Source organism: Cherax quadricarinatus, chromosome 23 (assembly GCF_038502225.1).
Source record: "Cherax quadricarinatus isolate ZL_2023a chromosome 23, ASM3850222v1, whole genome shotgun sequence".
In the NCBI taxonomy this organism is placed as follows: Eukaryota; Metazoa; Arthropoda; class Malacostraca; order Decapoda; family Parastacidae; genus Cherax; species Cherax quadricarinatus.
The window spans coordinates 15,259,997-15,275,695 of NC_091314.1; the positions used below are offsets into that span (position 1 = coordinate 15,259,997).

The 15,699-nt window shown below is 39.2% G+C and overlaps 1 protein-coding gene across 7 annotated transcripts in view; it reads left to right on the forward strand.

The window, feature by feature from the left end:
• Window positions 1–15,699, forward strand: part of LOC128685730 (ATP-binding cassette sub-family C member 3-like) — a 406,756-nt gene that overhangs the window by 58,621 nt on the left and 332,436 nt on the right. For all 7 annotated transcript variants that reach the window (XR_011392357.1, XM_070087955.1, XM_070087954.1 and 4 more), the window contains exons 6-7: window positions 500–625; window positions 5,905–6,077. Coding sequence is in view for 6 of the 7 variants with exons in the window: in XM_070087955.1 (XP_069944056.1) it covers window positions 500–625; window positions 5,905–6,077 (299 nt within the window). In the remaining variant the exon portion in view is untranslated. The remainder of the gene's footprint in view (window positions 1–499; window positions 626–5,904; window positions 6,078–15,699) is intronic.

A 15,699-nucleotide genomic window follows, 5' to 3' on the forward strand; every position in this document is an offset into this window, starting at 1 on the left:
GGAGCTAAACATGTTTGATGTAATTAAGGAAGGAAAGAACAGCTCAAATTTTTTGAATCAAGAGCCGATCGTCATCATGAAGGCGCTCCATTATGAAGGAAAGGCTCCAAAAATATAGACCTCATCAGAATCATTCATTATTTGTGGAATTATTGAAATCTTTGGTTAATATTCTTGTAGGCAACGTGCTAGTAGTTAGTTATTCAACTCATAAGCTAAATCAGTAATAGTTCAGCTTATATTAAGCTACAGCAGTAGTAGTTCGACTTGTTTTAAGCTTAAATAGTAGTAGTTTGACTCATCTTAAGCTAAAGCAGTAGTAGTTTGACTAGTTTTAAGCTAAAATAATGGTAGTTCGACTAGTCATAAAATAGTAGTGGTTCAAATTACCTTAATAAAAAGTAGTAGTAGTTCGACTAGTCTTAAGGTAAAGTAGTAAAAGTTCAAAATATCTTAATTAAGAGTAGTAGAGGAGCTGTTAATAGCGTGTCTCTCTCAGGATCCCAGAGTACCAGCTACTTTGATAGCAACATTCATGGTGCAGTACCTCTGCAGTGTTGCAATGTTTGTCACCAACTGCATCTCAGACGTTCCGTCACAGCTCCAGTCTCTCTCTCTCACTCGGGTAAGCCTTTTTAAATATTTAGATAACCAAAAATTTATTGTACTGGTATTATTGTTATTACACAGGTCAGTTTTATGGGCTGTTTTCCTACCCCAGCTTATTTCAAAAGGTCGGCTCGAGCTATCTAATCTTAAGATAGCCTTAAAGGTTGCCCGAAATGCTCTGCGTATTAAGGGACTTCCTGCATACACATCAAAATGTCATTCACCTCTGTACAAACGTTGTATCATACTTAATATTACCACCCCCCTGGCATACCACTCTAGGGACAACTACAGGACATTCTGCAGCAATTACTAGTATTAGTATTACCGTGAATATTATACTACTATTGTACAATAATAATAAAGTATATTTCTACCAGTACATGATACAACTGATACAGATATAATTGACATTATTTGTACACCATATAGTAATCCCTGGTTACGCAGGACGTTTCCGGCAACTTAATAAGTGGAAGAGTCGAGACACTTATGCAACATATGAGAATCTTTATTCAAGAAACTTTTTGCCACACATTGGCTTCATCAGTTCAATACAAAGTAGAAATGGGTAAGGAGAGGAGGAGTTTGAGGTAATCAGTCCCTCAGCCTGAAATCGATGTGTTCAGTCCATCACTCTTGTTGGAAGTGCAGCATATTGCCAGAGAGGTGGCTTATATACTGCAGACAGGTGAGTCGAAGCAGGAGGAGGCAGGATCACAGTGGGACCTGCCACTAGTGTAAGTAGGTCGTCGTCCAAAGGTTGGACAAGCATTGAAGTCTTTGTATCAAGATCCCATGATGTTGCAGTGTCTGACAGATGTGAAGAATGGTTTTGAAAACCGACAAGTTGAAGAATTGAGACACTTATGCAACATCATGGGATCTTGGTACAAAGACCTCAACGCTTGTCTAACCTTTGGACGACGACCTACATACACTAGTGGCAGGTCCCTCCAGTACATATGTTGTGGCTGACTCTCCTTCCAGCAGATATATTGTGGCTTAGTTTAGTTTAGTTTAATGTATATTATGCACCCAATACCCATCCTGTGGGCAGTAGTCAAAAGATTACAGAGGTACATAATGGGCCCAGGGACTGGGCCCCAAAGTTTTGATAGCTGAACTAGGTATAAAGGTAACTCCTCCAGCACAAATGTTGTGCCTGACTCTCCCTCCAGCATATATATGGTGGCTGACACTGCCCTGCCATATGTAGTGTCTGTGGGGGGTACACAGTAAACTTGGTGCTCAGGAGACACAACTAACTCACTGGATGAATATAAATATGGTTTACAATACGGACAGCTTGATAAGTAAGGAACATGTTGCACTTGTCTTACTTATTAACTTATCTTTTATTAAGCACCTCATACCCATCCTCTGGGTGGTAGTCAGAAGATTAGAGGTACAAATGGATCCGAGGACTGGGCCACAAAGTTTTGATATCTGAATAAGTTACAAAGGTAATGAACTATTTTGTATGTGGTCACAGTCATGAACAAGTAACGAAGGTAGAGAACTATTTACATGTTTATATCTGGTCATAATTATAATGAGTTATTAATACAAACATTAATTTTATCGCACTCCAGTACATAACGATGCAAGGTCAAAGTTTACATTTCGTTTGGTCTACATCTGTTGGTGGTGATTTAACCTGCCGGGCTGTAGTGGCATCCAAGAGTCTGCTTATTTTGTTGGATGCACCATAGACATGTGGCTCCTCCTGCATGATAAAATGATGATAAATGAACTGACTGGTCAGTCTTCCTCAATCTTAATTCAGTAAAGTTCAGTTGAAGTTCTTTTTGTATTATTGTTCTCAGACTACTAACTGGCAATCCATTATTATCACCACCAATTTAAGACTTCTCAAAACAACCTACTCACCCTAAACTGAATACTCAATATTCAGTATTTAACTTTACCAAAAAATCTCCAAATTACCTAAATCTTAAAGCTTCAAATCTAGATGCCCAAAGTTAATACATTATTAATACTACATTGTAGTATAAACACCTACCCAAAACAATACTACCTTACACCCAATTGCAGCATTCTCAGACTGTAAACTACTTTCAACAACTTACAATGTTATATTCCTGTAATATAATTTCAATAGTTATTATTGAAACTGTTGTAATTCTAATAATGGCAACCAAGTCTCCGTCCCTGACTTTCGCTTGGCTGATTTCATAGGACTGAAAAATTACTTAGGTGGGCTGAATTGGAATGATCTGACTAAGGGTCAGGTAGGTGGTGATGGTTGCCGATATGATGCTTTCCAGGGCATAGTTCTAGCTGCTCAGTCAAATTATGTTCCAAATAGGGAAATCAGATCAAACAAAAATGATCCTAAATGGATGAACAATAGATTAAAATATCTGATTGGTCAAAAGAGAGGCATATATAGGCAAATCAAAAGAGGAGAGGGGCAATTAAGAAATCGATATATTCAGTTAAAGAGAGAAATAAAAAACGGAATTAGAAAAGCAAAAAGAGATTATGAGGTTAAAGTTGCAAGAGAATCTAAGACTAACCCAAAAGGATTCTTTCAGGTATACAGAAGTAAGATCAGGGACAAGATAGGCCCACTCAAAAGTTCCTCGGGTCAGCTCACTGACAGTGATAAGGAAATGTGTAGAATTTTTAACACATACTTCCTCTCAGTTTTTACACAGGAGGATACCAGCGATATTCCAGTAATGATAAATTATGTAGAACAGGACGATAATAAACTGTGCACGATTAGGGTCACAAGTGACATGGTCCTTAGGCAAATAGATAAATTAAAACCTAACAAATCCCCAGGCCCTGATGAACTGTATGCAAGGGTTCTAAAGGAATGTAAAGAGGAGCTTAGCACACCTTTGGCTAATCTTTTCAACATATCACTACAAACTGGCATGGTGCCAGATAAGTGGAAAATGGCAAATGTGATACCTATTTTCAAAACAGGTGACAGGTCCTTAGCTTCGAACTATAGACCAATAAGCCTAACCTCCATAGTGGGAAAATTTATGGAATCAATAATTGCCGAGGCAGTTCGTAGCCACCTTGAAAAGCATAAATTAATCAACAAATCTCAGCATGGTTTTACAAAGGGGCGTTCCTGCCTTACGAATTTATTAACTTTTTTCACTAAGGTATTTGAGGAGGTAGATCATGGTAATGAATATGATATTGTGTATATGGACTTCAGTAAGGCTTTTGACAGGGTCCCACATCAGAGACTATTGAGGAAAATTAAGGCACATAGAATAGGAGGAGAAATTTTTTCCTGGATAGAGGCATGGTTGACAAATAGGCAGCAGAGAGTTTGCATAAATGGGGAGAAATCAGAGTGGGGAAGCGTCACGAGCGGTGTTCCACAGGGGTCAGTGTTGGGCCCCCTGTTGTTCACAATCTACATAAACGACATAGATGAGGGCATAAAGAGCGACATCGGCAAGTTTGCCGATGACACTAAAATAGGCCGTCGAATTCATTCTGACGAGGACATTCGAGCACTCCAGGAAGATTTGAATAGACTGATGCAGTGGTCGGAGAAGTGGCAGATGCAGTTTAATATAGACAAATGCAAAGTTCTAAATGTTGGACAGGACAATAACCATGCCACATATAAACTAAATAATGTAGATCTTAATATTACGGATTGCGAAAAAGATTTAGGAGTTCTGGTGAGCAGTAATCTGAAACCAAGACAACAGTGCATAAGTGTTCGCAATAAAGCTAATAGAATCCTTGGCTTCATATCAAGAAGCATAAATAATAGGAGTCCTCAGGTTGTTCTTCAACTCTATACATCCTTGGTTAGGCCTCATTTAGATTATGCTGCACAGTTTTGGTCACCGTATTACAGAATGGATATAAATTCTCTGGAAAATGTACAAAGGAGGATGACAAAGTTGATCCCATGTATCAGAAACCTTCCCTATGAGGATAGACTAAGGGCCCTGAATCTGCACTCTCTAGAAAGACGTAGAATTAGGGGGGATATGATTGAGGTGTATAAATGGAAGACAGGAATAAATAAAGGGGATGTAAATTGTGTGCTGAAAATATCTAGCCTAGACAGGACTCGCAGCAATGGTTTTAAGTTGGAAAAATTCAGATTCAGGAAGGATATAGGAAAGTACTGGTTTGGTAATAGAGTTGTGGATGAGTGTAACAAACTCCCAAGTACAGTTATAGAGGCCAGAACGTTGTGTAGCTTTAAAAATAGGTTGGATAAATACATGAGTGGATGTGGGTGGGTGTGAGTTGGACCTCAAAGCTTGTGCTACCAGGTCGGTTGCCGTGTTCCTCCCTTAAGTCAATGTGACCTGACCTGACTAGGTTGGGTGCATTGGCTTAAGCCGGAAGGAGACTTGGACCTGCCTCGCATGGGCCAGTAGGCCTTCTGCAGTGTTCCTTCGTTCTTATGTTCTTAATTTGAGTAAACTTGCTGTCTACTATAAATAAAACAGATGTACAACTTAAACAAACTATGATCAATTTCTTCAGTATTAAGTAGTCTGTAAGCCAATAAATTAAGTCTGCTCATAATGCCTAGGCATGATAATGGCTCTCTTTTCACTGCAACTCATTATTGTAATTTCATAATCTCAATGTAAACTTGCAAAGAAATAAAATTTGTTTGTTTATGGTGGAGAAGCACGTCTGGTGTGGCGTGGGGGGGGGGGATGTGATCGAAGGCATACAGGCTCGGTTCAGGGAATTGGAGCACAGATCTAATTCCCTAGATCAAGAGCCCCTCACCAGCATAAAGAACCTCCATTGAGGGGACATTATTACAGCGCGTCTGGTGTGGCGTGGGGGGGGGATGTGATCGAAGGCATACAGGCTTGGTTCAGGGAATTGGAGCACAGATCTAATTCCCTAGATCAAGAGCCCCTCACCAGCATCAAGGAACCTCGATTGAGGGGACATTAACTCACATGAGCTCAGTAACAACTGCCTTACCTACAAAATTGTCAAATATCCACAAAATTGTCAGATATCCAGAGAAGAAAATATGTAATTAATGAATGGTACCCCTCCATTAATATGCCCAGCAGAAAGAATAAGTTAGTTTAATATCTTTATTATGCACCCCATACTCATCCTGTGGGCAGCAGTCAAAAGATTACAGAGGTACATAATGGCTCCAGGGACTGGGCCCCAAAGTTTTGATAGCTGTACAAGTTACAAAGGTAATGAACTCCAGATAGATCTGGTCACAATCATGACCAAGTTACAAAGGTAATGAATCATCATCACAAAATAAATATGAGTATATATTTTTTTCAGAATTCAAGTCCAATGTTGAATGCCTCACTGCTAAGTCGTCTATTTTTCTTTTGGAGTGCTTCCCTCATACAACATGGTTGGCGGCACCCTCTTACCTTGCAGGACCTGTGGGATGTGATTCCTGGCTATACTGCTACTTCTGCCTATCACACTTGGCAAGGCTCTTTAAACAGGTAAAGTTTTAACTTTGCCGTTTTTTTTTTAAAAAATGTATTGGATTAAGCCGCAGTGGTTCCCAAACTGGGGGTAAATTACCCCCTGGGGGTAATTTAACCATTTTTGGGGGGTAATGGAGGGGTGGCAGAAAAAAAGTTATGAATTCTGAAAATCAAGAAAACAATGCGGTACCCGGTATGAGGATTATTGTTAACTTTGTCTTAGTATATAAAGTTGTAAAGTAAACCTATTATAAGTAAGTAATAAAGTTAAACCAAATAACAATAAACATTAAAAACTAATATACAGTATTAGAAAAGAAGAAATATATAGCTAAGTGTGTGGAAACCCAAAAGTATTTTGACAAGTATGCTTCAGGACAAAAGTCACTCAGTAGCCCAGATCGACCTGTCCAGTACGCGTCACTCACTTCCTGAGGCTGCCTCTATTTCACACTGTCAGTTTATCTGTGAGCATCAGCCGAGGTAGACATAAGCTGGTATGTATGTGTACTGCCCTGTGCAGTATATAGTTAGTATTTACCCACTGTTACTGTGAATTTGTAGCTATTATTAATTTTATATATAATGTATGTGTGGTTCTTACGTTTTCAATGGTTTTGCTAGGATTAGCAGAGTATGCGAGGCTGTATACGTTCACGTTTAGCCATATATATCAATAATAACAACATTTTGTGAAAGGGGTAACATGCTTTATGTGGCATGTTAAATTGGGTAACAAGCTGAAAAAGTTTGGGAACCACTGGATTAAGGTAATATCAATAGAATAATTTATCATGGTGGCTTAAAATTTACAATACAGCCTCTCCTCACTTAGCGATGTACTCATTTACCGGACTTACAATAGACTCTGACCAGTATTCATGCCTAAATAATGTATATTAGAGCTGATTTCCTCCTTCCATGGATTTGATACATTATGGACCCAGAAATAGCTAAATTCCTTAGGATCCAAAACCAAACAATCACCAAGCTAACCTGGGAAATGCAGGAACTTAAAACCTCCAGTGACATGTTAACTCAAGAAGTTAAGGAATTACAAACCTCTAACACACAGTACTTCTGCAAGATCATAACTCTAGAACATAAACTAAACACACTGGAACAGCTAAACAACACCCACACCCAGTCTGTGGATACCATCAACAGTCTAAAAGATCAAGTAACCCAACTAAATACCAACATCAATAACAAAAGAGCAAGAGTGGATTTACAAATTACTGGCATTATGAACAATTTCCAAAACCACTTTGAACAACAACAACTATGTGACTCAGTTGTAGTAAATAGCAACCTTCTACCATCAACTGTAACCCAAGAAACATGCAAACAAACCACCTTAAAACTTTTCCAAAACCATCTTCAACTCAGCATACCTAGTGATGATATAAAGGAATATGAAGTGATAGGTTATCAAACTGGGAAGAAATCAGTGATAATAAAGTTCAAGTTTAGCTCACAAAGAAGTGAACTGTTAAGAGCATCTATTAATGTGAAAACAGGTGTTTATGTCAACGAGTGCCTGACAAAAATAAGACAAAATCTCCTTTACAGATTAAGAAAGCTATGATATGACCAAAAACCTTACCAGTGGAAAAATTGCTGTGAAGATAGGAATTAACAGGAAAGAGATACTTCTTTTCCACTGCACATGATCTAAAAAAATTCTCAAGTTAAGCTGGCCTAACTGAATCAGAATAAAATGCAGTTTGTACCCACTTCCACAAGTAGTGTTATCTAACCCTAAATTTTTTTTCATCCAATTATTTTCTATAAAACCTAATGCTCATTTCCATATTGTCAGTCTGACAGCAGTGACCTCAAGATCACCATCTTGTTTACCCAAAAAGATATACATTTCTATTTTTTCTTATTTGTATTTGTAACTATCTTTTGCAGTCCTACATTAATTAACTACTATATTTTTTACTCTTTAGTGTGAGCAGTCTATAATAGTTAATGCAATACAATCCAAAATAGACATGTTTTATAACTCCTCTTTTATTTACTATCTACTGTATAAAGTTAATCATAACATTAGTGTAATAACTGTTAGGTGCTATTGATATAACTAGTCTTAATAGTTTATTATATTTTACTATTACTCATACAGTTTGCTTATGATGTTATTACTTGCTTAAATTTTGTACTATGAGTCAAATCCTACTATTTAAATTTTTATTTAAAACCATTTTTACTATTTATTCATTTTATTTTTTGTATCATTATTACTTGTTTAGTATCTGCGTAATCTTTAGAATAGTTCTTTTGCTACATATACTTTGTACTGCCTTGTATAAGCTCTCATATTACCTCCAGTCCAATAATGATTCCTAATAGTTGTGCAATATTGATTTACTACTTGTCATAGGCATTATATCAACCCTTATTAACAGGTAGTAGTATCCTTTCTGTTATTTATACACTGTTAATCCTGCATTAGTTATATGACTGCAAACATCGATCCTGACATTAACCTCTTACTATTTGACGCACACGATCCTAACAACAATTGCCTTTATGTCAGGCTAAGCGACTACTCAATAACATAACAGTAGGTAGTAGGTTGGTAGACAGCAACCACCCAGGGAAGTACTACCGTCCTGCCAGATGACTGTGAAACAGAAACCTGTAACTGTTTTGCATGATGGTAGGATTGCTGGTTTCTTTTTCTGTCTCATAAACACGCTAGATAACAGGGATATCTTACTACTCCTACTTACACTTTGGTCACACTTCACAGACATGCACATGCATATATATATACATACACCTAGGTTTTTCTCCTTTTTCTAAATAGCTCTTGTTCTTCTTTATTTCTTCTATTGTCCATGGGGAAGTGGAAAAGAATCTTTCCTCCGTAAGCCATGCGTGTCGTATGAGGCGACTAAAATGCCGGGAGCAATGGGCTAGTAACCCCTTCTCCTGTAGACATTTACTAAAAAAGAGAAAAAGAAAAACTTTATAAAACTGGGATGCTTAAATGTGTATGGATGTAGTGCGGATGACAAGAAACAGATGATTGCTGATGTTATGAATGAAAAGAAGTTGGATGTCCTGGCCCTAAGCGAAACAAAGCTGAAGGGGGTAGGGGAGTTTCGGTGGGGGGAAATAAATGGGATTAAATCTGGAGTATCTGAGAGAGTTAGAGCAAAGGAAGGGGTAGCAGTAATGTTGAAGGATCAGTTATGGAAGGAGAAAAGAGAATATGAATGTGTAAATTCAAGAATTATGTGGATTAAAGTAAAGGTTGGATGCGAAAAGTGGGTCATAATAAGCGTGTATGCACCTGGAGAAGAGAGGAATGCAGAGGAGAGAGAGAGATTTTGGGAGATGTTAAGTGAATGTATAGGAGCCTTTGAACCAAGTGAGAGAGTAATTGTGGTAGGGGATCTGAATGCTAAAGTAGGAGAAACTTTTAGAGAGGGTGTGGTAGGTAAGTTTGGGGTGCCAGGTGTAAATGATAATGGGAGCCCTTTGATTGAACTTTGTATAGAAAGGGGTTTAGTTATAGGTAATACATATTTTAAGAAAAAGAGGATAAATAAGTATACAAGATATGATGTAGGGCGAAATGACAGTAGTTTGTTGGATTATGTATTGGTAGATAAAAAACTGTTGAGTAGACTTCAGGATGTACATGTTTATAGAGGGGCCACAGATATATCAGATCACTTTCTAGTTGTAGCTACACTGAGAGTAAAAGGTAGATGGGATACAAGGAGAATAGAAGCATCAGGGAAGAGAGAGGTGAAAGTTTATCAACTAAAAGAGAAGGCAGTTAGGGTAAGATATAAACAGCTATTGGAGGATAGATGGGCTAATGAGAGCATAGGCAATGGGGTCGAAGAGGTATGGGGTAGGTTTAAAAATGTAGTGTTAGAGTGTTCAGCAGAAGTTTGTGGTTACAGGAAAGTGGGTGCGGGAGGGAAGAGGAGCGATTGGTGGAATGATGATGTAAAGAGAGTAGTAAGGGACAAAAAGTTAGCATATGAGAAGTTTTTACAAAGTAGAAGTGATGCAAGGAGGGAAGAGTATATGGAGAAAAAGAGAGAGGTTAAGAGTGGTGAAGCAATGTAAAAAGAGAGCAAATGAGAGAGTGGGTGAGATGTTATCAACAAATTTTGTTGATAATAAGAAAAAGTTTTGGAGTGAGATTAACAAGTTGAGGAAGCCTAGGGAACAAATGGATTTGTTATTTAAAAATAGGAGAGGAGAGCTATTAAATGGAGAGTTAGAGGTATCGGGAAGATGGAGGGAATATTTTGAGGAATTATTAAATCTTGATGAAGATAGGGAAGCTGTGATTTTGTGTCTAGGGCAAGGAGGAATAACATCTTGTAGGAGTGAGGAAGAGCCAGTTGTGAGTGTGGGAGAAGTTCATGAGGCCGTGGGTAGAATGAAAAGGGGTAAGGCAGCCGGGATTGATGAAATAAAGATAGAAATGTTAAAAGCAGGTACCTAGGGATTGGCAGAGAGCATGCATAGTTCCTTTGTATAAAGGCAAAGGGGACAAAAGAGAGTGCAAAAATTATAGGGGGATAAGTCTGTTGAGTATACCTGGTAAAGTGTATGGTAGAGTTATTATTGAAAGAATTAAGAGTAAGATGGAGAGTAGGACAGCAGATGAACAAGGAGGCTTTAGGAAAGGTAGGGGGTGTGTAGACCAAGTGTTTACAGTGAAACATATAAATGAACAGTATTTAGATAAGGCTAAAGAGGTTTTTATGGTATTTATGGATTTGTGAAAAGGTGATAGGGTGGATAGGGGGGCAATGTGGCAGATGTTGCAGGTGTATGGTATAGGAGGTAAGTTAATGAAAGCAGTGAAGAGTTTTTACAAGGATGGTGAGGCTCAGGTTAGAGTATGTAGGAAAGAGGGAAATCATTTCCCAGTAAAAGTACAGTGCAACCTCGGCTTACGAACACCCCACCATGCGAATCTTTCAGGATATGAACCGTCGTTCCGTCGATTTTTTGCCTCTGGATACGAATGAAATTTCAGGATGTGAACTTCCTTATCAAGGGAGGTTCCTTAAATAAATAAATAAAATGTTTATTTCTTTGCAAAGGTTACAATATGATTGGAGGAAAGAAAGCCTCTATCATGCTGAGGTATTTTGGGCAGGCTTAACCTAATACTAATAGACTACTTAAGTCTAGACAGGTGAAAGGTATATTAGCAGTGGTTACCAATGTTTTGCTGATGGTGGCACCAACTACTGGCTGCCTTTTGAAGTTTCTCCTTACTGTTATTATTATTATTATTATATTGTATTATTATTATTATTGTTATTGTTATAATAATAATGATTATTATTATTATTATTATTATTAGTGGTAATAGTAGTAGTAGTACATACATGGTGAGGAGCTCTTGATCTAGGGAATTGGATCTGTGCTCCAGGTCCCTAAATTATTAATAATGATAATACATAATTATTATTATAATAATATGTATGTACTAATAATGATAATACATAATAATAATTACATATAATAAATAATAACAATATAATAATAATAATACTATGTACGTACTGCATATAATTTAGTTTGACAACACCACCACAGTGCTCACCACTGCACATGTGCTTACTGAGCTACCCTCGTGGTCCAAGGAATTCTCGTGATTTCCTTACGTTTCGCGCAGTTAATTTGCCAGATTTCTTTCTTCTAACCATGGGTCCTAAGAAAGCAAGTGCAAAGGACAGTGCTGAGAAGAAAAAGAGGATGATTTGCATGGAATTAAACCAATAAATCATTGATAAGCACAGAACAGGTATGTAGTGTAACGAGATACACAGTTAGTTTAATATGTTTATTATGCACCCCATACCCATCCTGTGGGCGGTAGTCAAAAGATTACAGAGGTACATAATTGGTCCAGGGACTGGACTCCAAAGTTTTGATAGCTGAGCAAGTTACAGAGGTAATGAACTCACAGTTTACAAAGGTAACGAACTCACAATTCTGTGTGTGTGTGTGTGTGTGTGTGTGTGTGTGTGTGTACTCACCTATTTGTGGTTGCGTGTGTGTGTGAGTGTGCGAGATACACATAAAAGTTGTACATAGTGACCACTCTCGCGACCACAATCCTCCCTCTGCCGTCCACGTAATGACATATTTTATTCATTCTAAAGTAGTATATATCAGGTTTCTGAGTTATATATATTGTTTATTATGTCATATTAGATGAATTGTGACAAATAAATAAGCCGTAGAGTTGATATTAGGGTTATTTTGTCATGCCTCCTGAGAGCAGGAATTCAGCTGGAACGAATTAATTGCATTTCATTTAATTGAAATGAGGAAAATTGACCCAGCATACAAACAAATCAGGATACGAACAAGTCCACAGAACGGATTAAATTCATAAGCCGAGGTTCCACTCTAGGTCTTAGACAAGGATGTGTGACGCCATCGTGGTTATTCAATACATATATTTAATGATGGGGTTGTAAGAGAAGTGAGTGCAAGGGTCTTGGCAAGAGGCGTGGAGTTAAAAGATAAGGAATCAAACATAAAGTGGGAGTTGTCACAGTTGCTTTTTGCTGATGACACTGTGCTCTTGGGAGATTCTGAAGAGAATTTGCGGAGGTTGGTGGATGAACTTGGTAGGGTATGTAAAAGAAGAAAGTTAAAAGTGAATATAGGAAAGAGTAAGGTTATGAGGATAACAAAAAGATTAGGTGATGAAAGATTGGATATCAGATTGGAGGGAGAGAGTATGGAGGAGGTGAATGTATTCAGATATTTGGGAGTGGACGTGTCAGTGGATGGGTCTATGAAAGATGAGGTGAATCATAGAATTGATGAGGGTAAAAGGATGAGCGGTGCACTTAGGAGTCTGTGGAGACAAAGAACTTTGTCCTTGGAAGCAAAGAGGGGAATGTATGAGAGTATAGTTTTACCAATGTTCTTATATGGGTGTGAAGCATGGGTGATGAATGTTGCAGCTAGGAGAAGGCTGGAGGCAGTGGAGATGTCATGTCTGAGGGTAATGTGTGATGTAAATATAATGCAGAGAATTCGTAGTTTGGAAGTTAGGAGGAGGTGTGGGATTGCCAAAAGTGTTGTCCAAAGGGCTGAGGAAGGGTTGTTGAGGTGGTTCAGACATATAGAGAGAATAGAACAAAGCAGAATGAGTTTGAGAGTGTATTAATCTGTAGTGGAGGGAAGGCAGGGTAGGGGTCAGCCTAGGAAAGGTTTACCTGGAGTTTACCTGGAGAGAGTTCCGGGGGTCAATGCCCCCGTGGCTCGGTCTGTGACCAGGCCTCCTGGTGAATCACAACCTGATCAACCAGGATGTTACTGCTGGCTGCACGCAAACCAATGTATGAGCTACAGCCCGGCTAGTCAGGAACCGACTTTAGGTGCTTGTCCAGTGCCAGCTTGAAGACTGCCAGGGGTCTGTTGGTAATCCCCCTTATGTATGCTGGGAGGCAATTGAACAGTCTCAGGCTCCTGACACTTATTGTATGGTCTCTTACCGTGCTAGTGACACCCCTGCTTTTCATTTGGGGGATGTTGCATCGTCTGCCAAGTCTTTTGCTTTCGTAGTGAGTGATTTTCGGGTGCAAGTTCGGTACTAGTCCCTCTAGGATTTTCCAGGTGTATATAATCATGTATCTCTCCCACCTGCATTCCAGGGAATACAGGTTCAGGAACCTCAAGCTCTCCCAGTAATTGAGGTGTTTTATCTCCGTTATGCATGCCATGAAGGTTCTCTGTACATTTTCTAGGTCAGCAACTTCACCTGCCTTGAAAGGTGCTGTTAGTGTGCAGCAATATTCCAGCCTAGATAGAACAAGTGACCTGAAGAGTGTCATCATGGGCTTGGCATCCCTAGTTTTGAAGGTTCTCATTATCCATCCTGTTATTTTTCTAGCAGATGCGATTGATACAATGTTATGGTCCTTGAAGGTGAAATCCTCCGACATGATCACTCCCAGGTCTTTGACGTTGGTGTTTCGCTCTATTTTGTGGCCAGAATTTGTTTTGTACTCTGATGAAGATTTAATTTCCTCGTGTTTACCATATCTGAGTAATTGAAATTTCTCATCGTTGAACTTCATATTGTTTTCTGCAGCCCACTGAAAGATTTGGTTGATGTCCGCCTGGAGCCTTGCAGTGTCTGCAATGGAAGACACTGCCATGCAGATTCGGGTGTCATCTGCAAAGGAAGACACGGTGCTGTGGCTGACATCCTTGTCTATGTCAGATATGAGGATGAGGAACAAGATGGGAGCGAGTACTGTGCCTTGTCGAACAGAGCTTTTCACCGTAGCTGCCTCGGACTTTACTCTGTTGACTACTACTCTCTGTGTTCTGTTAGTGAGGAAATTATAGATCCATCGACCGACTTTTCCTGTTATTCCTTTAGCACGCATTTTGTGCGCTATTACACCATGGTCACACTTGTCCAAGGTTTTTGCAAAGTCTGTATATATTACATCTGCATTCTTTTTGTCTTCTAGTGCATCTAGGACCTTGTAGTGATCCAATAGTTGAGACAGGCAGGAGCAACCTGTTCTAAACCCATGTTGCCCTGGGTTGTGTAATTGATGGGTTTGTAGATGGGTGGTGATCTTGCTTCTTAGGACCCTTTCAAAGATTTTTATGATATGGGATGTTAGTGCTATCGGTCTGTAGTTCTTTGCTATTGCTTTACTGCCCCCTTTGTGGAGTGGGGCTGTGTCTGTTGTTTTTAGTAACTGTGGGACGACCTCCATGTCCATGCTCCCTCTCCATAGGATGGTAAAAGCTCGTGATAGGGGCTTCTTGCAGTTCTTGATGAACACGGAGTTCCATGAGTCTGGCCCTGGGGCAGAGTGCATGGGCATGTCATTTATCGCGTGTTCGAAGTCATTTGGCGTCAGGATAACATCAGATAGGCTTGTGTTAACCAAATTCTGTGGCTCTCTCATAAAAAGTTCATTTTGATCTTCGACTCTCAGACTGGTTAGTGGCTTGCTAAAAACTGAGTCATATTGGGACTTGAGTAGCTCACTCATTTCCTTGCTGTCATCTGTGTAGGACCCATTTTGTTTAAGTAGGGGCCCAATAGTGGACGTTGTTCTCGACTTTGATTTGGCATAGGAGAAGAAATACTTTGGGTTTCTTTCGATTTCATTTATGGCTTTTAGTTCTTCCCGCGATTCCTGACTCCTATAAGATTCCTTTAGCTTAAGTTCGATGCTTGCTATTTCTCTGACCAGTGTCTCCCTACGCATTTCAGATATATTGACCTCTTTTAGCCGCTTTGTTATTCTTTTCCGTCGCCTGTAAAGGGAGTGCCTGTCTCTTTCTATTTTACATCTACTCCTCCTTTTTCATAGAGGAATAAGTCTTGTGCATACATCGAGTGCCACCGAGTTAATCTGTTCTAGGCATAAGTTGGGGTCTGTGTTGCTTAGTTGGAGGGAGGGGGTAAAGGAGGTTTTGTGTGTGAGTGGCTTGGACTTCCAGCAAGCATGCGTGAGTGTATTGGATAGGAGTGAATGGAGACAAATGGTTTTTAATACTTGATGTGCTGTTGGAGTGTGAGCAAAGTAGCATTTATGAAGGGATTCAGGGAAACCAGCAGGCCGGACTTGAGTCCTGGAGATGGGAAGTA